At 43.2% G+C, this 25827-nt stretch overlaps 2 protein-coding genes across 2 annotated transcripts; one reads left to right on the plus strand and one right to left on the minus strand.

The window, feature by feature from the left end:
- Positions 1–3586: 3586 nt before the first annotated feature.
- On the minus strand, positions 3587–16514 carry LOC118841107 (60S ribosomal protein L12-like). Its single transcript, XM_036748521.1, has 2 exons — positions 16456–16514; positions 3587–4178 (listed from the first exon to the last, which is right to left on the minus strand). Exons 1-2 carry the CDS (start codon positions 16512–16514, stop codon positions 3587–3589), a joined length of 651 nt encoding a protein of 216 aa, XP_036604416.1.
- Positions 16515–23074: 6560 nt separating this feature from the next.
- Positions 23075–23604, plus strand: LOC118831501 (60S ribosomal protein L17-like). The gene has a single exon (XM_036738875.1). The coding sequence runs from the start codon at positions 23123–23125 to the stop codon at positions 23585–23587; it is 465 nt and encodes a 154-aa protein (XP_036594770.1). The 5' UTR covers positions 23075–23122; the 3' UTR covers positions 23588–23604.
- The last annotated feature ends 2223 nt before the right edge of the window (positions 23605–25827 follow it).

The following is a 25827-nucleotide window of genomic DNA, read 5'->3' on the forward strand; positions in this document are numbered from 1 at the left end:
GTCTCTGAGACCCCTCTCAGATCTATAATTCTCTTGTCCAAATTCTTAGATTCCTTTACTATCAGAACCTAGTTTGATACCTACAGAATTGGTGACTTTTAACTAAACCTATAGAACTAGGAGAAAGGGTGGGTAGTGCATAGAGGGCTGCCTGGGAGTCTGCAAGACCTCGAGTAAAGTTCTGCTTCTTACATATACTAGGTGGGTGACCATGAGCAAAATCACTTAATTTATCTGTGTACCACAGGTGTCTCTCTAATATTACAAATTAGGGACCAGTTGCCCTTCTGCATGGGGAAGGAGTCTCTCTATTAGGAGTACCCCATACCAGTGAAGCCACAGGTCAGTTCATTAACTTCTCAAAGTGAAGAACTCTGGTTTACCGTCTGTGTGACCTTCACCTTCAGGACCCTAGTTATAGTGCTGCACCCATTCAACCCCTACACCATGCTCAACCAGGTCATATCCTAAAACTACCCCATGCCCATCTGAGAAGATGACAACAAACTGATATCCCCAAAACATATTTAATATGATTGCACATGTATAGCCTATATCAGATTGCTTACCGTCTTGGGGAGTTGGGAGGGGAGTGGGGAGGGACAAAGAAAATTTGGAACTCAAAATCTTACAAAAGTGAATGTTGAAAAATGAATAAATAAAAAGGAAAAAAAAAAGATATCTCCAGTTACCTGTTGTTGTTTTTGGTTGTGTTTGTCCTTCATTTTCGAAGAGGACCATGACATCAGGAAAATTATCACATGACTTGCAGTTGACTTTGATTTGAGTGAGGGAGGGTTGTGCAAAGTCATCAGCCTCACTTTCTGCTCCAGAGTCATCTGGGTCCAGTGGCCAGATATTCATCAGGATGACTGGAGATGACCCAGGATGCAATGGGAGACCTTGGCCCTTTTAGGCTAAGGCCTTTTCAGGTTCTCACTTTGAGTGAGGTAATGCCCATTCGGTGAATAGGCATCTTTAAGAAGTGAGTCAAGGGATGGCCCCTATAATTAGAAAAAAGAAAAAACATCAAACTGGGAGGGGAAGTCCCTCAGAGTTGCTACTGAAAAGAGTTACCACTGACATTCACTCTGAGCTAGGAGGGCCTAAAACATAGCCATTAAGTGCAGCTTGGGCAGGGACCTATTGTGGTCCAATCTATGAGCTTGCAGCAGCTGAGCTTCAGCCTTCAGGAGCTAATGAACATGTGAGGAAATAGTTCTTAAAAGAAGTTCAAACGATCTATGACCATCTTTTTAAAAAGTGCATCCGACCTCTATTAATCAGAGAAATGCAAATTAAAACCCCTCTGAAATATCCCTCCTAACCTATCCAAAATACGGAAAGATCCCTTATTGGTAGAGATGCAGGAAAATAGGCACGCTGATTGCTGGTAGAGTTGTGAATCAGTCCAACTGTCCTAGAAAACAATTCAGAATTGTGCAAGAAGAACTGCAATATTATTTATACCCTCTGCCCCAGAAATCTTGCCATTGTTTTTATATACCCCTAAGGAGGTTACAATGAGGTCAGCAAGAAAAATGGTCTGTCCTTGAAAAAATTGAGGGGTTTGTCTTTTTGGAGGAGGCAATTGGGTTTAAGTGACTTGCCTAGGGTCACACAGCCAATAAGTGTCTGAGGGTAGATTTGAATTCAGAAAGATGGGTCTTCCTGACTCCAGAACTCTATCCACTGGGCCACCTAGTAAATTTGAACTCAGATGATCCTGACTCCAAGGCGGGTGGTCTATCCACTGTACCATGTAGCTGCCTCCATGAGGATATTCATAGCATTATCTATCATAGAGGGCAAGTGGTAGCAGTGGATAGAAAACTGCCTTCTGAGCCAGGAAGATGGTACCTAGCTGCCCATCACATGGCGCTTAGGTATCTCTTTTCAGCTTTGTTTTTCTTAGGATAGCAGTCTGGCTGTTCTTTCCACATTTCTACTATGTTGCTAATTATCAGATCACCTGTAGGGTAAGGGGTGTAAGACCACACCTGCCAACCCTATTGATGTCCACCAAATAGGTCATATACCTGGTGGCAAATGCTTTCCCAGTTTCGGACTTTCAGAGTCAGTTAATAAACATGGATTAAGTGCCTATTCTGTGCCATGCCAGGCACTGTGCTAAGCACTGGAGATAGGCAAAATACAGTCCTTGTTGTCAAGGAGCTCATAGTCCAGTGGGGGTTCAGGCCCTGACCTTGAGGAAGCTTGCACGTGTTTCAAGGAGGCTTGCCATGGCAAGGCAAATAAGGATATCTCACCAACCTGGTAATGCTAGATTTCTAAATTATTTTAAGGAATGTTTGCTTTAGAATCCAAGCCCATGCTTACTATTCCTGTCATCATTAATGTATTGTATCGTGGGCCCCAAATTGGATGTAATAAAAATCAAAGGAACTTATATTCGGCATCTGAATGAAGTCACAGGACAATGCCAATTGTTCGGCGTCTCTAGGGCATCTGAGAATTTTAGACTGAACAGGTGAAGGTGGTGAAGGAGACTTTTGATAGGAAATGTCAGATTGGCTAGAAACAGGGACAGGTAAAAAATATAATTCTATTAATAATTCACATTTATATGTGCAGTGGATAGAGTGCTGGGTCTGGACTCAGGAAGACAACTTCAAATCCTGCCTCAGATACTTAGTAATTGTGTAACCCTAGACAAGTCACTTAACCCCATTTGCCTCAGTTTCCTCATCTGTACAAATGAGCTGGAGAAGGAAATGGCAAACCACTCCAGGATCTTTGCCAAGAAAACTCCAAATGGAATCACAAAGAGTCAAACACGACTGAAAAAATGACTGAAAAGCACCATGGAAACACAAAAACACCAAGAGAATTCAAAACAGTTGTACCTTGCACAGGCTCACTGGGAAGTCTCAGGAACACACAATGAGAATGCAGATAACTGGTATCTTTCTCCCCAAACCCATTTTCCTCTCAAGAGCACCACCACTCTTTCAGTAACCTAGATTTACAACCTAGGAGTCCTCCTTAATTCTTGGTTGAGGACCTATTAAACTATTCCTGCCAGAATTCATTTCATAATGTCTATTCTGTAGCCTTTCTGTATGATGTATATACGGATATGTTTAATTCTTAGGATGTTGCCATCCTTCCTCGGAGAGACGCAAATGGACTAACAGTGTTGGCTAGAGTTAAATACTTGGGTCTATTGAAGTTATGCTGATTCAGTGACCCTTTATTCCCAGCCCTGCTTGCTAATCAATGTTGGGAGAGGCGTCACCCAGTTCCCTGATATTCAGCATGTAGCCAAGTCAGCCCCCTACCTGTGACCTTTGTACCCCTCCCTGCAAATTGTCATGTTCTTGCTACGTCGAGGAGGAAATGAGATGAAAGAGTCCAACCTCTTTCGCTGATGTTGACCTATCTGAATTATTTTAAAATTACCCATAAAAGCTAGTCCCACGTTGAAGCTATTACTGATCTCCAGTGACTAGCCCTTCAACGTGTTACTCTCTTGATCTCTCTTGATGTACTTTTTTTGTTTGTTTGGTTTTTGGTTTTTGGTTATCAAATGTTAAATTTATTGCAATAGTCTCTTTTGTAGCTTTTAACTTGCTGGGCACTCAACAGCACCACTATTGACGTCATCAAAGACATCATGAGGGTGTTTGCCGTCAATGCTGCAGCACAAAGACTGGGCTGTTCCGAGTATCTCTTTAATGGTTCCACAGAGATCTCTTGACAAAGATCGGTGCCTCATCTGTTGAGCGATGCTGACAATCTCATCGAGACTGATGTTTCCACTGTGTTTAATATTTTTCTGCTTCTTCCTGTCCCAAGGAGCTTCCTTTAGGGCTTTGATGATCAAGGCTGAGGCAGAAAGCACAACCTCAATCTGGGCCTGTCTGTTCTGAATGGTAAATTTCACTGTGATCCTTAGCCCTTTCCAGTCACCAGTTGCCTTGGCAACGTCATCACCACCCTTCTTGGGAGACAAACCCAAGGGACCAATTTTGGGGGCCAGAGCTGATGTGGCACCAACTTCACCACCAGTACACCTTAAAAACACGACTTTAATTTCATTAGGGTCAAACTCGGGCAGGATGGCAGCCACAAAGGTGGAGGCTTGGCCTGGATGCTGCGGGGTGGCTGCCAGTTTCAGATGAACCCAGATTTGGGACGATCGATAGAAGTTGCACCTTCACCACCATGAGCTGGGAGCCAAAAAGCTTGATGTACTTATAATGAACTCCTTTTACTTCTCTTTGTCCTGAGTTTTGCCTCATTAATCAGGGTGAAAGCCCAAATGAGGAATTTTCCTTTCAACAACTAACACCCCAAATCAGCCAGGACTGGAGACCTCATTTGGAGAAATGTCTTGAATGAAAGGCGAGCATCTTGGGAATTATAGTTCCCCTCTTCTCTCCACCTCCACCCCTACCCCCTAAGCACTAAAAGAAGAAAAAGGAAGACCAGGATTCCAGAAGACTAAGGATAAAGCATTCCACACATCTCCTCACAAAGAGACGATATGCAGAATGAGACATCCAGGGGAGGGAGGAGGAGAGGAGGGGGAGAAAATTTGAAACTCAAAAACTTGAGAAACTGAATGTTGTAAACTAAAACTAAAAATAAATTCATTAATTAAAAAAAAAGAATGAGACATCTATTTTGAGAGGACGTGAGCAACATGGGAATTTATTTTGCTTAACTCTGCATCTTTGTTACAAGGGTTTTGTTTCTCTTTCTTTTCTTTTTCCACTGGGGAAGAAGAGAGGTTATAGTTAGGTTCCTCTCCATAAAAAAAGAAAAAAGAACAGAAGGAAGGCCAGAAGGGATGACAGACAAACTGGATGTCTTTGAAAGTTACATGTCAAATTTATTCTATATGCCAAATAAATAAAGCAAGCTGTACATAATAGAGATTTGCAGTTTCACATGCAACCCTCTTGTTCTGAGCTACAGATCAGAAACAGATGGGTATGTTCATTTTATCTGGTGTTTATTAGCATCAGAATAAAAACTAAAATGAAATGAAAGGGGGGAAAAGGCAGAGAAAATATTGTAGGGGATTGGAGATTGAGGAGAAGGAATATAATGCTAGTAGCCCATGGGGAGCCTGGGTGCTTTCCAGCCCAGTGAAGAGTCTCTCCCCTGCTTTCCATTCTCCAGGGACAGCTTCTCCTCCCTGCTCAAGCTCCTTCACAGATCTCATATCCCTTATCCCAAATCCTTGCAATGTTCCTCTGTTTTCTCCTGGGCTAAGGAGCAGGAAATGGGGGACAATCCCCAAGATGTCCTTCTGTCATTCCAAAATGTTCGTCCCAGTGAATGTATTACACATGCATACACACGTCTATGCATTATTAAGAACTGAGACCATGGGGGCAGCTAGGTGGCGCAGTGAGTAGAGCACCGGCCCTGGAGTCAGGAGGACCTGAGTTCAAATGCAGCCTCAGACACCTGACACACTTACTAGCTGTGTGACCTTGGGCAAGTCACTTAACCTCAATTGTCTTGCCTTCCCCCCTCCAAAAAAAAAAAAAAAAAGAAAGAAAAGAAAAAACCCAACACCATCTTCCTGGCAGTGGTCAGGCAGTTTATAAAGAGGCAGAACTCCCTGAGAAGTCTCATACAAATATAGATTGGCTATTAGCCTGTATACCCAGTCAATTTTAATTGCTTGTCTCTTTGTTTTGTTTTTAGCCCTAAACTCAGCTGAGGTCTCTCATCCCAATCATAACTCCATAGATAAGTGTTCACATGGGCCCCAACAGATCCATAGTCATGTTAGTAATGTCAGCTCCATTCTGCTTGTTAGCTGAACTCAAGAAGAAGGAAGAACATTAACAACCAGTTCTGTGACTCCCATCCCCTTAACCAATTATAGTATCCAAGGATACTGAAATGGACATTTGGAGGAGGTAGCAGATTAAAACTTATTCCCCATCAATCACTGATCTGGAACCAAGAAAAAGAGGGAGTATCCCTTTGTACGTCATAGTTGAGACTTTTCTGTACAAGAGGGATATGATGGGCAGTCATCCTGGAGCTGCTATACCATGAGTCCAATCTGGATACAGATCTTGAGGACTGCACTACCTCCTCCAATCTCCGGCCTTCCTGAGGTCTTAGTCAGCTGTATAGAATATCCCTTCACCAATATCTCTAGGTCAGGTAAGTAGTACATGGGTTTCCACTTTTTTTTCCTTTCCTTGTGCTGGTGCTCAGTTAGCACATAATCATTCATCAGGATAGGCCTTTGCCACCAAATTTGGGAATTGAAATGGATAGGAGAAAGTGAGCATCTCCTTTTCAAGCCAAAACTCATAGAAATCAAGCAGAGGGCCCACTTCAAATTGCTGAGATGAGTGACTTTCATTCAACTCTTCATTGTTCTTCAATCCCAACGTCCAATCAATTATCAAATCTTACCAATTCTACCTCTATAGCATCTCTCCTGTGAGTCCCTTTTTCACCATTCATGGGACCTATTTCAGGCCCTCAAGGCCCTCACTTGGCCTACTACAATAGTCCTCCAGTTAGTCTCCCTCCCTCAGGTCTCACCCCTCTCCAATTTCATATGCACAAAGTCCCTGAAGCACTGCTCCCAAGGCGTCATTCTCCTCCTCAAGAAACTCCAGTGGCTCCCTACTACCACCTCAAATATAAAATACAAACTAATTTGTTTGGCATTTAATACCCTTCACAATCCAGCCCCAATCTACCTTTCCAGATAGGTTACACATTACTCCTGGTCTCCTGTTGCATCCTGGGCCATCTCTGGTTGTCCTGATGAATATCTGGCCGCTGGACCCAGATGGCTCTGGAGGAGAAAGTGAGGCTGGCGACCTTGCACAGCCCTCCCTCACTCAAATCAAAGTCAACTACAAGTCATGACATCATTTCCCTGATGTCACGGTCCTCTTCGAGAACGAAGGACAAACACAATGTATTACTCCCCTTCAAATATTTCTGGTCTAGCCAAAATGGCCTTTTTTTTATTTCTCATACACGACATACCAACCCCCTGCTTTTATAAAAGGACCCCCATTCCTTGAATGCCCTTCCTCCTTACCTTTATGTCTCAGAAATCCTAGCTTCCTCCAAGGCTCACCTCAACTACCACCTGTTACATGAAGCTTTTCCTGACCCCTCCAAGTGTTAATGACTCTATTCTCCCCCCAAAAAATAATTACCTGAAATTTATTTTGCATATGTTTGTGTATTCTTATATGTGTACATGTCGTTTCTCCTCACAGAATGTAAGTTTCTTGAGGGCAAGGATTGCTTCATTTTTGTCTTTTTACCCCCGCCCCACCCCCTTCCCAGCACAGTGCCTGGCACATAATAGGTTCTTGAGAAATACTTGTTGGTCAATTGATGGATTCATTAGTATAAAAAAAATTGCTTCCAGAGAGTCTTGTTTTATTGCTAAGACCCCAGAGCTGAGCTTGCTCAAATGCCCTCAAATAACAAAAATCTTTGGTGGCTCTCTCTTGCCTGCTATCCAGTTGAGTGAGAACTCTCCTCCCTGACATTCAAGGCCCCCCACAGCCTGCCCCCACCCTAACTTTCCAGATTTCACTCGCACCACTCTCTTCCACGTGTCCTTTGCTCCAACCAAACTGAATATTCTGCCCCACAATGGGCCCTGGGATTTCCTGCTTCAGTACCACTGTTTACACTGTTTTGTCGAATACCTATCACTTATACAGTGCTTTTAGGCTTGCAAAGGGCTTTACAAATACAATCTCATTTTATCCTTGCAACAGCAATGGGAGGTAGATGCTACTATTATCCCATTTTATAAAGGAGGAAACTGAGGCAGACAGAAGTTAAGTGACTTAGCCAGGGTCACACAGCCAGATTATGAACTCATCTTCCTGAGTTCAGCCTGCTTTCCCCTCTTCCACTGTTGAATGCCTTCTCATCCTTTAAAAGCTAACCCAAATAGCAGGGAAGCAATCCCTGGTATCCCCAAGCAGTGATGACTTTTTCCTCCTTGCACCCAACATGCTCTGTGGATGTACCCCTGAGACGAATATGTCTGTTTTCTATGAGTTACCTCACCACGCAGGTGCACTGGACACAACGTAAGCCTGTTTGCTGAAAGGAACCAATCAGCACCCTGCAGAGAGCCAGAGTCTTGCTTACTCCCAGATGCCTTTGCTGGTGTTTGCTGGCTGAACTTGCTGAGCCATAGCCCCGCCTCCCACCCCCACACTGGCCCAAACCAGCCTTGCAGTCAACTGTTCCTGCAAAAAACATCCTGTTTCTGTGTCCACCTGTTCTGGGAAAGATCTTCCATTCTTTTTCTCCACCTCTCCCTGAACTAGCCTTTGTGGTTTTCAAGCATAAATCTCCCCTGCGTCTCTCAGGCTATAGACTCCTTTGTACCTTGTATTGGGGGTGCTGGCACTAGTGTCTGATTTTCCTCCTAAAAAAACTCCTGCTTTCAATTCAGCTTGGACTCCTCTGCATTTCGAGGGGTGGCCTTCACCAGGCTGACAACTCTCACTTCTCTGACTCATTTCTTCAATATTTCAGTGGACTATTAATGATCTGTTCAATACAAGTCCTCTCTCCAGTGGATCACAACCCACCTACACCTTCTCTTCCTAGCTGATCTTTAAATCCTCCACAGGGAGACTGCCATCATGCTGGGTGCCTTCTCCTAGATCTAGATAATGTGCTTAATCGTGGGCCCCAGCTCCGTGTTGAGGTACTTGATGAGTCAGTATCTGTTCAAAAATATAGCTCGTAAGTCCCATCCCAAAGTGGCCCATGGCTCAGAACCCTAGGCTCTGGGCTTACATATGGAGCAGTGCCCTCAAAGTTGGGGGGGGGGTAGTGGCAGAGAAAAGAACACATCCTACCTCCCCTACAGGAGAAGTTGCTGAGACTTGCATAGAATTCTGGGAACTTTGAGTTTTTGCTTATCTTTTGAGCCAAGGATATAATAGCACAGTTTTGAGATTGGAGAGGGACCTGGAGAGACAGAAAACTCCGATTCGGATCCTTATTCCACTATTTATCACCTGTGTGGCCTTAAGCAAGTTGCTTAACCTCTCTGGGCTTCAGTTTCATCCTCTGTAAAATGAGAAAGTTGGATTGGAAATTCACTAGTGTTAAACTCGAATAGAAACACATCCCTGCCGGCCACGTACTGACTTAGAAAACTGAACATTAACATCCTCTGTGTTGTATTTTTATTTGTTTTGTTAAACATTTCCCAATTACATTTTAATCTGCTTTGGGCCGCACTCCAGAGTTTTGGGGCTGCTTTGTGGCTGTGAGTTCGACACCCCTAAACTGGAAGATCACCAAGGTACTTTTCCTGCTTTAATTCTATGAAGAGCTAATGAGCAGAGGTGTAGGGGGAAAGATGCTGTTTCCTTTTGGACGTGTCGGCACTAGAGGGAGCTCATAAGCTAGACTCAAAATACCTGGATGAACTGCCAGGAATCCAAAATCGGTGTGTCTAAAACCCAATTTTTCACACCAAACCATTTCCCTCTCCAACTGCCCAACTTTTTTTGTTTGTATGGTTTGAGAGGCAGTCAGGGTTAAGTGACTTGCCCAGGATCACGCAGCCAGTAAGTGTCAAGTGTGTCAGGCTACATTTGAAGGTCCTCCTGACTCCAGAGCTGGTGCTCTAACCATTGCACCACCTAGCTGCCCCCGGCCAAATTTTAACGGACCACCTATTCTCCCAGTTACCAAGGCTTTGGACTCATCTTTGGCCACCATCACAGCCTCCCCCTCCCAAAAAAAACAAAGAAAGAAAGAAAATATCCAATTACTCAAATCTGGGTCCTTCTTTCCCAATCCGTCCTCTTTTCTCCAACTCACCCTGATCCAGACACTCATTACCACCCATCTCAACTATTATAGTAGCCTTCTAATTTATCTCCCTGACCTGAGTCTCTCCCCATCTAATTACTGCTGCCAGATTGTTTTCCTAAAATTCCCCGTTTTTGTCGTTTCCCATAAAATGTGATGATGTCTTCTATCTTTTTTACAACAGTCTCCTCCCCAATAAATCTTTTTTTTTAACAAAAACAAACAACCAGAAATATCTGATTTAATGACTATCTAGCAACATATACAGCATTCTACCCTAGTAGTTTCGCTCGTTTCCTGCTGTTGGAGAGAGGTACACTTCATTAACTGTTCTTTAGGTCTCCTTCCTGTCCCCAGTTCCACCCTAGTCTTACTCCACTGCCACATCTATTTGTCCACTGTCATAAACCATCTACCTTCCCCTCAATACTTTGAGATGTGAGGGAGAAACCTGTTGATCAAAAGTCAGGCTACATCAGTCACAGGGTCAAGGCAAGCTCCCTAGAGGGGAATGCTTGGGGATTTCCATCCCTCTGTGAGCCATCATCTCCAGCATCCCGTTACATGTATTTGACCTTCATTTCTAGCCTTGACTTCCCTAGGCTATATGCTCGGTGGATCAATGAGTCAAAGAATATGGATGGTTTCGTCACTTTTTTGCATAATTCTAAATGCCAAATGAATATCCAGACCAATTTCCAGCTCTACCAATGATATTTTCACATACTCATCATTCCACAGACTCTCCATCACTTACTACTGCCATTTTTGTCACCTTTGATAGTTCATAGGATATGAAACGAAACTTCAGATTGTTTTCATTTGCATTTTTCTGTCAGTGAGACGAAGCATGTTTTCATGTAGTCATTTATAATGGGCGATTCTTTTGAAGATTGTTAATATCCTTTGGCCCCAAGGATCTGCTAGGGAATGTGGTATCATTTTTGTATCACTTCCCTCCCTGTATGTCTTGAGTAGCAGATTTTTAATAGTGATATTTGATACAAATATTTTTCCACTCTGTTGTTTCTCTTCTTATTCTAGCTTCATTTATTTTATTCATGCAAAAGCTTTTAAAATTTTTATAATGAAAACCCACTTTAAATCTGTAGTCTGTGATCTCTTTATATCAGAAAGCTATTTATCATGTGTGTTTATACTTTCTCTTCATAACTAGATTTTGAGCTCCCTGAGGAGAAAAAACATATCTTATTTATCTCCATATCCTCCACTGCACCTAGAACAGCTCTAAGCACATAGTAAGAGATTAATAAATGTTTGTTGACTAGCCTTTTCGTACTTTTTTTCATTAAATTTTTTGTCTTGGGAAAATCACTCATCTCATAGGGTCAGTCATTCTCCAGCCTGATGTCACCCAAACTCCAGTCCAAAAAGTTGCCGGGGATGAATGAAATGAGCTTATAACAGATAGAGAAAAGGTAGAATTGTTCAGTTTCTATGCATTTCTGTTTGCTCATCCAAGGAGAATGATTTTCAGACAGGAAAAGACAGAGGGAAAATAGTCATCGGGAAATTGAAAACCAAAATAAGTGAGAATATAGCATTTATTATTATAGACTTGTTCTACTTGGTCTCAAATGACAGATCTAGGAGTAATGGGTAGAAACTTCAGAGAGACAATTTTCCTAACAAATAGAGCTACCAAATATACAATGGGTTTCCCCAAAAGGTAATGAGTACTCCATCACCAGAGGTGTTCAAGAAGAAACCAGATGATCACTTATTAGAGTTACAGTTATAGAAGGCACTCCTATTCAGGGTTGAACCTCTGAAGTTCTTTCCAATTCTGAGATTCTTTGAAATGCTCATCAGACATGTTAAGGTAGGGAGGATACCTTTGTCTGTCAACTTCAAAATCACCCAGGTAGGATTTTGTTAGTTTAGGGAATCCTGTAAGAACAGATCACTAGGAAATGTTTTGGTTTTCTTTTCACAGAGGGAAAACAATCAATAAAAAGCAACTTGAGGTGGCATTTTCTTCTTTCCTCATAGAGACAATATGTCTTATTTCAGCAAAGACCAGTTTCTTCATAGATGAGCAAAATCACTACCTCCTAACGTACTTGCTCCATTATTAGAAAACTCAAATTGTTAAGAAGTTTTCCCTTATATCAAACCTAAATCTTCCCCTTTGCTATTTCTACCCATTGATCCCAGTTCTTCAATCTGGAACCAAACAGGACAAAGCTAATACCTTGTCCAGGGCTTGGAGTAGGGAAGGCTTATCTTCCTTAGTTCAAATCTGGCCTCAGACACTTACTAGCTGGGTGACCCTGGGCAAGTCACTGAACCATGTTCCCCTCAGTTTCCTCATCTATAAAATAAATTGGAGAAGGAAATGGCAAACCACACCAGTAACTTTGCCAAGAAAACCCCAGAATGGGATCGTGGAGAGTTGGACATGACTGAAACGACTCAAAAACAATAAAAAATGCCTTTTATACATAACAACCCTCCTGATATTTGAAGACTGTTTTCATATCCCCCCTGTGCTTTCTCTTCTCCCAACTGAACCTTTCCAGTTCCTTCTCTAATCTTTCTACCATCCTGGTTCCTAGAAGTGTAAATACCTTTACCACATGCTTATCTGTATAGTAAAACCCTACAATATCACTTCCATTTCTAAAGCTCTTAATCTTTAAGATATCTTTAGAGTTAGGTGGTAAAGTGGTTGGAGCATAAGACTTGAGGTCAGGAAGCCCTGAGTTCAAATCCAATCTCATACACTTACTAGCTTTGTGACCCTGGGCAAGTCAATTAACTTCTATCTGCCTCAGTTTCCTCAATTGTAAAATGGGGATAATACTCTTACTTCCCAGGAGTGTTGTGAGGACCCAAAGAGATAATCATTGTAACATGCTTAGCACAGTGTCTGGCATGTTGTGAGATATAAATATTTATTCCTTTGCCTTCTTTAACCAAACTCTCTGCATTACACTACCCAATTTGGAATCTGATCTCTTCCCATGAGTAAAACAGTGGTACATTGGAAATACTCCCTCTTTTTTGCCTATTCTATTTCTTTAAAATAAGCTGTATTTCACAACCACATTATAGTCACAAATTCTACCCCATCAAGCCTCAGTGAAGAAAATTAGGGAGCCACACAGAGAAGCAAACAGAAAAGTAGGCAAAGTTGGGGATAGAAAAGAAGAGCAAATGAACTAGAGAGAGAAAAAAAAACATGGATTTAGAACTGTAAGGAAACTTAGAGTAGAGCAAGGATTCTTACCCTACCATGAATGAATTCATTGTTGTTGTTTTTAATGTTTTGACAACAGTATTTCAACAATAATAGGTTCCTCTGGAATCCTACGTATGTTCTTTTTGCATTAAAAAAACATATAAGTATTGTGCTATAAGAAATGATGAGCAGGCAGATTTCAGAAAAACCTGGAAAGACTTACATGAACTGATACAAATTGAAATAAGCAGAACCAGGAGAACACTGTACACAGTAACAGCAATCATGCGATGATCAACTGTGATTGACTTATCTCTTCTCAGCAAGACAGTTCCAAAGGACTCATGATGGAAAATGCTGTCCACCTCCAGACAAAGAGCTAACAGAGTCTGAAAGCAGATCAAAGCATACTATTTTCACTTTTTTGTGGGGTTTTTTTTCCCGTTTTTGGTCGGTTTTCTTCTTTCACAACATGACTAATATGGAAATATGTTTTACATGATTACACATATATAACCTGTATCAAATTGCTTACCATCTTAGGGAGGGGGATGGGAGGAAGGAAAGGAGGTAGAAAAATTTGGAACTCAAAAATTTTTTTAAATTAATGTTAAAAATTGTCTTTGTGTGTAATGGGAAAAAATAAAATACTATTCTCAAAAATATTTTTGATTAAAAATAAATAAAAATATTATTCAGAGAAGGGACTCATAAGGACTCACCAAACTGCCATAGGAATCCATGACACAAAAAGGGTTAAGAATCTTTGCCTTAGACTTATTTAATCCAACTCCCTCACTTTACAGAAGAGGAACCTGAAACCTAAAGAGATTAAACGACGTATCCAGATTTCACTCAAGTATTGAGTGGCAGAGGTGGGATTTGAACCTAGGTCCCAGACACCAACCTCAGCATGTTTCCCACTATACCTTGCCAGGAGCAGACCATTTGAATGAGAAACAGGGAGATGATTTAAAAAAAAAAAAAACTGAGAGAGACAGCAAGTGAGAAGAAACTAGGGAGGCTGGACTGGGAGAGGAGGGCAAGAACAAGCAGGAACAAAAGGGGGAGCACAGAAGAAAAGATAAAGACAGCAGTGAAGTGATGTCAAGCAGGCTCCATGTTCAGTGAGTTCATTATGAATTGCTCTAGTTTGTTCACCATTCCTAGGCTATGGGATATCAGAGTAAATGATTACCTGTTGTCACTGCCCTCTGAACTTTTGTATTTTTCTAAGCTTGGAGGCAGTTTGTCTTGTCTTTTCAAACTTCAAAATATAATTTTGAATAAAGGTTTGTCTTCCTCCCTGGAATTTTGGGCCTGGAGGGGCATTGTGTACTTTATGTTGAGCAAAAGTAATAAATCAGCAGTATATACTAATGAACTCATTCTTCCATGTTGAGGAGGCCTTGATTTGACAACTCTCTTCCCAAAAGGAAAGCCTGAAGACTTCCAGAGGCTTGGCTTGTGAGCACAAAAAGTGCAGGGCAGTGAGTGGCTGAGAGAGGTAGGTGCCATCCGGTTCACCGCATTCTTGACACAAGGGATGCCATTTTAGAATGTTTCTGCTTCAAGTGTGAATGGGCAGTCACTACATCTAACCCCTATGCTTGGCCTTCCTTTATCCAATGTCTTATGCAAGGCCAACCAAAATACAAACTAGCAAACTAAGAACAGACTAACAGATTAGATAGTTGCTGCATCCTCTACCCAGAAACACCCCCACACACACTTTCTTAAATGCTAAATAGTGCTTCTCTTTGCCTTTGGCTTGTAAATTATGCAAGAAATAAAGCCTTTTTCTCACTAGTATTCTAAATTGTAAATAGGAGGTTTTCTTGCCACAAGAGAGGAGTTCCAAATCTGGTGTCTTAGAGAGAAGCAGAGTAGAAACAAAAAACTCTGAGCTGGAATCTGTGAGCACTTTTACAGACGTTAAAGTGCCATAGTAGTCAGGCTTCTGACCTCATCATTCTACTAAATTCCCCCCTCCCAAAGGAGGAGTAATCTCTTCATTGTCAAACCTAATGACTTTTTTCAGTCTTCATCCTTCTTAACCTCTCTTAGCCTTGGACGCTGTCAGTCATCTTCTTGATACTCTCTTCTGACTCTCCTCCTAATCCAATCCAATCCTATCAACATTAAACTAGTTGGTTATTGTCCTTAGTTCTCCCAGGGGACCAAAATGACATCACTATGTTTGGATCAAGGTACAGTGTGTCCACCCGTGGCTGATCGGACCAATAAAAGCTCAGAAGACTCTACTACCGGGTCAGGCATAAATAGTCCACATGAACATTTGGAGTGGAGATGTCTCTAAATGTGTGCATCTCATGGTTCTATGGAGCTACTGCAATTCTGCTTTGCTCAAAGAACGTAGTGCCTTCTTTGATACAGGCATGCCATGTTGGGCGGTCCTGTGCCAATGTCTCCCATGTCTCACAATTGATTCCAAAGTTCTTCAGAAAGACCTTGAGAGTGTCCTTGTATCACTTCTTCTGGCTTCCATGTGCTGTGTGAGCCTTTGCCCTGTGTGAGTTCTCCATAAAATAGTCTTTTAGGCAAATGTACATCTGGCATTCAAACAATATGGCCAGGCCACTTGGAGCTGTGCTCTCAGCAGCAGAATTTGGATGATTAGCTGTTCAAATGAGAAAGGACCTCAGTGTCTGGCACCTCACCTTGCCTGGTGATCTTCAGAATCTTCCTAAGACGATTCGGATGGAATTGATTCTATTTCCTAGTTATAGCGCTGGTAGACTGTCCAGGTGTCACAGGCATAAAACAATGAGGTCAGTACAACAGCTCTGTAGACCTTCTAATACCTCTTCTCTCTCACACTTTCCTTCAGAAACTCCCAAGCACTGAGCTAGCTCTGGCAACAAATACCTCACCATCTATGTGTACATCCCTGGAAAGTATACCATCAAGGTAAGTGAACTTAATCAGAGCATTCAAGACTTTTCCATTTGCTGTAACTGATGGTTCCATGGATGGATGGTGCAGCACTAGCTGTTTTCTTGGTGTTAATTGTCAGGCCAAAATTAGCACAAGAGGCAAAGAATTGATCCATACTCTGTTGCACGTCAGCCTGAGAGGCTGCATTGAGTGCACAATCATCTGCAAACAAAAAGTCTCACACCAACTGTCCCTCCTCTTTAGTCTTGGCTTATAACCTTCTCAAGTTAAATAACTTACCCTCAGTGCAGTAGCTGATCTTGGTGCCATTCTCATCCTCGTTGAATGTGTCTGACAACATTGAAGAAAATATGCCGAAAAGCATGGGAGCAAGCACACAGCTGTTTTATTCCATTGGTGACTGAGAAAGTGTGAGAGGATCATCCATTTTCCAGAACCTGTGCACGCATGCCATCATGAAACTAGTATACAATACTAATGAACTTCTCTGGGCAGTCAAGTCTCACCATGATCTTCCACAAGCCCCCATGACAAGGCCCTCAAAGGCCTTGGTCTGATTGGACATGGACGGATGCCCCATCCAGAAGCATGTGCCAGATCCTTTCAGTTGTTTCAGCGCTGGGAATTTGGGAAAGTTTCAGGTACCTTCTGTATATTTTGTTTTCTTGTTTTATTTTTTTTGTCCCCCGACAATTACTCCTAACTTCTCCTTTACTAAGGAGGAAGGAATTTCCACAATGTCTGATGTTATGTGCAAGACCTCTGTTCTGTTCCTGGCATTTCTCTTGGAGTTGTCGGGCAGCAAACACCATATCGACTGTTCCTTGGCCCTTTCTTGAAGCCACACTGGCTCTTGGGTAGATGACCATCTCCCAGATGAAGGATCAGCCTATTAAAGAGGATTTTGGCAAGAGTCTTGTCAGTAATGACTAAGAGATGAGACCCACTCACCCCACCCCATGACTGTCACAGGAGCATCTATTTCCTTTCCTTTAGAGAGATGGACAATGGAGGCATCCTTGAAAATTCCTAGGGGAGTGCATCCCTGAGCTTGCTATATAACCCAGGAGGTTTTAGTCAATTTTTTTAGCCTTACAAATCTCAGTTGGCACGGAATCAGCACCAGGTGCTTTGCCATACAAAAGGAGTCTAATTGTATTTAAAAAAAAAAAAAACCTCTTCTTCAGTTGAAAGTTTGGCTAGAGAGGGATTGACTTCAACCTGAGGTATGTGGTCATGGGCTTCAGCATTGATTACTGATAGTCTGTTAAGAGTGCAATGGAAGTGTTCAGCCCATCTCTCCAGGATCACGTCCTTATCACTAATCAAAGTGATTCCAAACACCCTCAGTACTTGAGATGCACCATAGGTCTTTGGCCTATAAATAGCCTTCTGGGAGTCACAGAAGTGCTTGGGATTGTTACTACCAGCATAAAACTGAATCTGTTTAGGACTAGACAAACAGGCAAGAGAATCATCCTCATAGAGATAATTGAATCCTTGGGAGTTAATAAGATTATACAGAGAGAAAAAGGTGGGGGGAAGAGGGGAAGGAGAAGGGAAGGAGAAGGGAAGGAGAAGGGAGGAGAGGGCCCAGGAAAGAGGCTTGGGGGAAACCTACTCTTAGTGGGCCAGACCCAAATGAGGGTCCAGCAAAAAAGACCGTGAAGGAGTAGTCAGGCTGCATCTGCTGCTCTTCAGGGTTTCAACTCCACAGAACAAGACATCTCTCCCAGGTTAAGCTCATCACCCCTAATCGCAAGGCTGCTAATTCAAATCTTAATTGACACCACCTCCCTCAGCCTCCTCTCTCCTGTTTGGAGGCTGGAAGGTGGAGTACCAAACTTATCCCACATATAAAGTGACTGCCTTACTTTGTACAGGACAGAAATTAGGCTTTCAGGTCACTCACTCGTTTCTACATCTGCTGCCCTGCCTGGAGTTTCAAGTCCATGGAACAAATTCTTTCCCTCTCTTCCCCCGTACCAGTGATGAGGGCACAGTCTCTGGGAACCCCTTGAACCCTTGAACTCTCCTTGAATCTTGCCACTCGACCTGGCCTTGGCCTGAGGCTATAACCATTAAGCCCAAATGCCTACCTTGCCCAGTCCTCTATTGTCCAGCTGTTTCCCACCCTTAATCCTGTTTCCCATCCTTAATCTGATCAAAATATCTATACCCTAGCTCTGTTACCCTAGCCCTTTATGGTCTGTCATTTTCATATAGCCTTCAGCTATTTCCCCCACCCTGGAGTCTGACCTCATCCTTAAGTCCCTCCCTAGACCCCTCTTCTGGTCACCCCAGACCACCCCTCAATCCCTCCCACAACCTTTGTGTATATAATCTCCATCTTGCCTCCATGAAGGTGGTCAGATCCAATCTAGCTCAGATTGGTCTGCCCTGCTTTCCTTACAGGCGTCGCAAGGGGTGGGATCTCTTGGAGCAGGCCAATGTGGCTAACTCTTAATAAACTTTATCTTTTCCCTTGGCTGAGAAAGCTTGAGTCGAATTCTTTCGGCAGGACCTGGTGTGTCGGTACTTTGGGGTGTCGAGCACCTCTCACCCCAAACCCTCATCATTTATGGTTCCCTGACCAGGAAGCACTGCTAATCTCAAGTTCTTCTCCAGCCAAGACTGAAGGTATGTGAGCCTCCCCCTCTCCCAATCCCTCTCCTCGCTCTCCAAGCATTTTGGATGTGCTTCTCGGGCCTGACCTCAGCACCTCAGCAGGTCTCAGTGGGTTGGACAGCTCGGTCCAGTGGTCTCAGTGGGTCGGACAGCCATGCTGTCCTGTTTAACCTGACGCTATCAGGTGGTTCTCAGTCCAGTGGTCTCAGTGGGTCGGACAGCTTGGTCCAGTGGTCTCAGTGGGTCGGACAGCTTGGTCCAGTGGTCTCAGTGGGTCGGACAGCCAGGCTGTCGTGGTCAACCTGACGCTATCAGGTGGTTCTCGGTCCAGTGGTCATGTCGGAGGCCATGAACCTAAGTGGCTTCTGAGGCATGAAGGACATGGACACATGGATGGATGCCCCATCCGGAAGCATGTGCCAGATCCTTTCAGTTGTTTCAGCGCTGGGAATTTGGGAAAGTTTCAGGTACCTTCTGTATATTTTGTTTTCTTGTTTTATTTTTTTTGTCCCCTGACAATTACTCCTAACTTCTCCTTTACTAAGGAGGAAGGAATTTCCAGCCGAAGGGACCCCATGCCCTGCCTCTACTGCAGGCCCTGCAACATCTATCACCATGGGCCCTACCCCCAAGGCAATCCCTACTCAGGTTCCAGCCTCGGGCCCTGCCCCCACGGCAATATCTCCTCCCCTAGCCCCTCTCTGAGGTAGCACCCACTTGGGTCTCTGGGGTATCTTCCCCTCTGACCTCTACCCCTCCTCAGGTACCAGCTGATCTCCCTTGCCAGGCAGATGCCCTGGCCTTGCAGTCTAATCTACCTCAGCCCCAAGCTCCAGGTCCCACAGCACCTTCAAGGCTTTTTCCCCTGAGGGAAATGCCTGCCTCCCCTGCTGGGACAAGGAGATTGCATGTTCCATTCTCCATTTCAGATCTCATCCAAATTAAAGAAAAACTGGGGAGATACTCAGAAGATCCCACTAAGTTTACTGAGGATTTTAGGGATCTGTCCCTACAATTTGAACTTTCTTGGTGTGATTTGCATATCCTTTTCTCTACCTGTTGTACCACTGAGGAGAAGAGGAGAATATGGGAACACGCTCAAAAATTTGGGGACAGTTTGGCTAGCAATAACCCCGTAAACTATCCCCCAGGAACAGCTGCTGTTCCAACTAGTGACCCAGGATGGAATTATCAAAGGAGTGAGGCTAGAGAAAAGAGAGACCATATGGTAATTTGCCTGTTAGAAGGCCTAAGAACTGCATTTAAAAAGCAAATAAATTTTCAAAAAATTAGGGAGATTACTCAGGGAGAAAAAGAAAACCTTGCCCTTTTCCAAGCCCAGCTAGTAGAAGCTATTAAGAAGTATACAAATTTGGATCCTGATTCTATTGAAGGGGTGGCAATACTTAACATGTATTTCATTAATCAGTCTCCCCAGATATTAGGAGGAAACTGCAGAAATTGGCAATGGGACCCCAAACACCTCAGGTCCAATTGCTGGAGACGGCCTTTGGAGTCTTCAACAATAGAGACCTAGTTGCAGCAGAGGAAAGAAAACGCAGGGAAAGAGCTAGAGACAGAGAACATGCTCAATTCTTGGCTGTTGCCATGGCCAGGAAAAGACCCAAGGAGCACCCCTCCAGGGAACCCCCTTGGAAGCCCATTGGCTCGGGCAGTGGGGAAACCTGCTTTCGATGCCACAAGGAGGGTCACTGGTCTAAGGAGTGCCCCTCTAGGGCGCCCCCCTGGAAGAAGCCTCCAGGATCCAGGCCTCTAGGACCGTGCCCAGCATGTAACCAGGAGGGACATTGGAGGAAGGACTGTCCCCGACGTTGGAAAAGTGGTAGAGCCTCCTCCCAGTATCCTGTCCTCCAGTCTTCTCAAGACTCGGAAGGAGGGGAAAGCCTGGGGCTTGGCTGTGCTCCCACTTTCTCCACCTCTCTCACGGAGCCCTGGGCAAAATCGAGGCAGAAGGTAAGGTTACCCACTTTATCACGGCTATGTTCTCTTGTTTTAACTAGTTGCTCTGGCCCCACATGCCCCTCGACCCATCGGGTCATGGGCATCAAGGATCTGTTGTTTGAACACTCCTTCTCTGGCCCTGTCCCCTTCTTGGGAAGGGACCTGATGGTGAAATTGGGAAGCCAATTTTCTCTAGTTAAACCTCATAACTCCCCTTTCCCTCTGTTTCCCAGACCTCCCCATGTTCCCCCAGCGGCGTGGGAGAGGGTTGAGCCAATTGTTTGGGATCAGGGAATTCCTGGGCAAGCTACTTCTGCCACCCCAGCCATAGTTCCCCTCCATTGCCTTCAATATCCAATTAAGCCCAAGGCTTGGGAAGGACTGCAACCATTAATTGCCACTCAAGGCCCTGACTCACTCCCTCTAGAGTGGGGCCCCTACCCAGCACAAGCTTCTGGGACTTTGAAAACTAAACTGATCACCACTCCAGCATTAGCTTTACCTAATCTAGAAAAACCTTTCACTCACTCTGCTAATGGAAGGAGAGGATAGGCTTTGGGAATCCTAATCCAGTCCTTAGGATCTGACCCCTGTTTTCCAAAACAATTAGATTCTCTGGCTGCAACAGCCATTCCAATTGAGGAAGCTTCTAAGCCTCTAGCAGACCAGCCCCTAGAAGTTCTGACTTGCCAAAGCACCCTGGAAGCAGAGGGCCACCAGTGCCTGGCTAACTACAGGCTCACCAAACCTCAAACCTTGCTCTTAGATATCCCCGACCTAATTTGGATGTGCTACACACTCCTGAACCCCGAAGCAGTGTGGTACACAGAACAAGTGGTTAAGGGAGCTAGGTATGAAATAGTCATCTTTAATTCTTTCTGGGGAAATTGTCTTTTCTCAATACTCATATACTGCCTGTTTGCTGCTTGTTTGCTTAACCTCTTTGCCAAGTTCATCTCCTCCAGACTCCAAGCCATCAACCTGCAGATGACTGTTCAGACCAGGCCCATCCACGAAGGGACAAACTCTACTACACCCCTTGTCAGCAGGAAGGAATTCCAGAAGCTGAGACCTTCGTCCTTGACCCCAAAAGAATTTGGGTCCTATTTGTTTGAGGGGGGAATGATGAGGGCACAGTCTCTGGGAACCCCTTGAACCCTTGAACTCTCCTTGAATCTTGCCACTCGACCTGGCCTTGGCCTGAGGCTATAACCATTAAGCCCAAATGCCTACCTTGCCCAGTCCTCTATTGTCCAGCTGTTTCCCACCCTTAATCCTGTTTCCCATCCTTAATCTGATCAAAATATCTATACCCTAGCTCTGTTACCCTAGCCCTTTATGGTCTGTCATTTTCATATAGCCTTCAGCTATTTCCCCCACCCTGGAGTCTGACCTCATCCTTAAGTCCCTCCCTAGACCCCTCTTCTGGTCACCCCAGACCACCCCTCAATCCCTCCCACAGCCTTTGTGTATATAATCTCCATCTTGCCTCCATGAAGGTGGTCAGATCCAATCTAGCTCAGATTGGTCTGCCCTGCTTTCCTTACAGGCGTCGCAAGGGGTGGGATCTCTTGGGGCAGGCCAATGTGGCTAACTCTTAATAAACTTAAATAAATCTCTTCCCTTGGCTGAGAAAGCTTGAGTCGAATTCTTTCGGCAGGACCCGGTGTGTCGGTACTTTGGGGTGTCGAGCGCCTCTCACCCCAAACCCTCATCACCAGTACCTCCCGCTCTCTCCCTCCCCATTTCCCTTCTCCTTTTATCGTCTTCTCCAACCCCCATTAGAAGTCCTCGAAGGCAAGGACTATCTTTGTATAAAAGCTCAGCACCTGCTAACCTCATTGCTGTACGTCTGTGAAACTACTACCAAAAACTGAATTGCTTCCATTTGAATTGTCTTAGGAAGATCACCTGGCAAGATAAGGATGCACAGATGCACAAATTTAAAGACATCTCCACTCCAAATGTTCATATGGACTATTTGTTCCTGACCTGTGGTAGAATATCCAAATAGAATATTAGTTCTTTCAGGGCAGGGATATATTTTTGCCTTTCTTTGCATCCCCAACATTAGCACAGTGCCTGGCAAATACCAAGCACTTAATAAGAGCTTTTTGACTTGACCATAGAAATGTAAGTTAGCACTAGCTTTACTATTTACATAACCCTGGTTCCTGCCGATTATATCCCATCAACTCCTTTCAACTATCACATCTGAGATAAGATTAAACCCTTCAATAAGGTCAAGGTCACAGGGGATAGGAGAGGGTGAATTCCAAAATGACTGCACATTTGTAAATGCTCTTTCCATTCTTCTAATCTACAGAGTTCCAGATGCTTCATGCAAATCAGGCTGGGCCTGTAGGGAGGGGGGTTATTATTTGCTGCAAACTATTCCCTCTATCACCACATGGTGTCACTCTTTGCCATGTCCCATTCACTAGACTAGACCAACCATTCTCAAACTTTTCGGTTTCAGGACCCCTTCACACTCTTAAAAATTATAAGGAGGAGTTTTCATCAAGTCTCCCAAAAGCCTTTGCTCTTCCTCTTCCCTTGAGCCGTCCTAGGTAATCATTTAAAATGGTGAGGTACTCTCTTGATCCAGAGAACCCCACAAAATCATGCAAGTCAAGGGGTTCAAATCTCCGGGTCCACTTCAAGAACACCCGTGAAACAGCCCAAGCGATCAATGGCATGCATATCCGAAAAGCTACCAAGTATTTGAAAGATGTCACATTGAAGAAACAATGTGTTCCCTTCCGTCAATATAGTGGTGAGGTTGGCAGGTGTGTCCAGGCTAAGCATTGGGGTTGGACACAGGGTCGTTGGCCCAAAAAGAGTGCTGAATTCTTGCTGCATATGCTTAAAAATGCAGAGAGTAATGCAGAACTGAAAGGTTTGGATGTGGATTCTCTTGTCATTGAGCATATCCAGGTTAACAAGGCTCCCAAAATGCGACGGCGTACTTACAGGGCTCATGGTCAAATCAACCCATACATGAGTTCTCCTTGCCATATTGAGATGATACTCACTGAAAAGGAATAAATTGTTCCTAAATCAGAAGAGGAGGTTGCTCAAAAGAAAAAGATATCCCAGAAGAAACTGAAGAAACAAAAACTTATGGCACAGGAGTAAATATGACATTAGAGTGCAAATAAAAAGCGAAATGAAAACATTTGTTACAGTAAAAAAAAAATTATAAGGATCCCAAAGAGTGTTTGCTCATGTGGGTTACATCTACTGTTATTTAGCATGTTAAAAATCAAAACTGGCAAATTAAAAAAAAATTCATATAAAATAATAATAAATCATCTGGTTTTTAAACTCTATTTTCCAAGGCAAAAAAAAAAGTGAGAATGGCATTGTTTTACATATTTTTACAAATCTCTTTCATGTTTAACAATAGAAAACAGCTTCATTCTCATCTGTTGCATATCATATCTGTTCTGCATTCAGTTGCAACAAGTTGTTTTGGTTCAAGCATATGAAGAAAATCCAATCACACACAAATATGGAGTTGAAAAGAGAGAAGTATTTTAATAGGCAAAAAAAGTCTTAGTATTATTATGAAAATAATTATGACTTCGAAGACCCCCCTAAAAGAGACTCGTGTATCCCTAAGGGTCCTTGAACGACTATACTAGTAATATTGCCCACAGACAACCGGATGTTTCAATCAGTCACTAAGCATTTATTAAGTTCTAAGTCCCAACCAATGTGTTATAGGCTCTGGGGTTACAAGGAAGGGAAAAAGAAAGGGAAGAAAGAAAGAGAGGGAGGGAGGGAGAGAGAAAGTGAGAGAGAGAAAGAAAAAGAGAGAAAAAGAGAAAGAAAGAAAGAAAAAGAGAGAGAGAAAGAGAGAGAAAAAAAGGAAGAGAGAGAGAAAGAAAGAAAGAGAAAAAGAAAGAAAGAAAGAGAAAAAGAAAGAAAGAAAGAAAAGAAGGAAGGAAGGAAGGAAGGAAGGAAGGAAGGAAGGGAAAAAGAAAGAAAGAAAAGAAGAAAAGAAAGAAAGAAAAAAGAAAAGAGAGGGAGGGAGAGAGGGAGGAACCAATTCTTACTCTCAATGAACTTTCTCTCTACCCTCCTCCCTGGTGCACAGAAACTTCGTGATATAAGCTCATTGGCATATATCAGGGAACCCTGAGCCAGAATGGTGCCTGACAGAAAGAAACATTATTATTTACATTTAATGCCTCTTTGTATACTCCTAGAACTCAAAAGTGCCATCCATTTCCAGGACCATCCTAATCAAATAGCAATTAGGAGAACGAGGAGCAATAATTAATAATATTGTTTACAATTATTATCATTTGCTATTATAGGTCCCACTTATATAGCAAGATTTTTCAGAGCCCCATGACCCCAACATAGAGCTTAATAGAGAATTGGGCAAGGCTTGGAAAATATCAAGGATACACAGCTATTGTCGATCTTGTAAAACAGTGGCTTCATTGCACAAACTTTGTGTGTTTTCTGTGTATAAGACCTTGGGCAGTTTATTGCATAGTTCTGTACAGGAGACTAGCCTAAAGGCATACACAGCACCAGAAAATAAAAACAGGGAAAGTCAATTAGGTAGCCTTAACCCACCCGTTTCAAGTTAGACTGCTCTGCCAAGAAACCTCCCTGGACAGACTTGCTTTCCCTCCTTTCATTGCAGTCAGCAGTACAGACACAGTATAAAGGCAAATTTAGGAGCAATAGCTCAGAGCAGGTCTCCATACTTTTTTTTAATGTATCATTTGTATCCTTTAGTTTTCTATCACCTAAATATCCCCTTGCATCCCTCTCCATATCCCCTCCCAAACAGCCATCCCTTATAACAAAAAAAAAAAAAACCCAAACTTTTTTTGAAGAGGAAAAAAAAACCAACCCTGCCATTATATCCACTGATCCATATCCCTGAATCCCAGCCCCTCCAAAGAACTGGGAAAGCTGTGTTTCATATCTTTTCTTTGAGACCAAGCTTGTTCTTTATAATTTTGCAACATTCAGCTATTTTGGAATGGTTGTTCTTTCCATTTACATCATGTTCATTTTGTATATTACTTTCCTGACTCTGCTTCACTTTGTATGGGTTCATGTAAATCTTCCCATATCAATAACTTCTCTAGAGTAAATGCCTGTATGGGAATCCAGTTTCCCTGCTTTTAACTAATGCCAGTAGAAACCCTTAGAATGGGAGCAAGGTTGGTGTCCTATGAGGTTGGTGTTGACACCTTGTTCCTTCAACTGTCTACGCCCATAATTGTACTAATAAGCCTTGTGGCCCTTTCCTCACTGCA

This window comes from Trichosurus vulpecula, chromosome 1 (genome assembly GCF_011100635.1).
Source record: "Trichosurus vulpecula isolate mTriVul1 chromosome 1, mTriVul1.pri, whole genome shotgun sequence".
NCBI lineage: Eukaryota > Metazoa > Chordata > Mammalia > Diprotodontia > Phalangeridae > Trichosurus > Trichosurus vulpecula.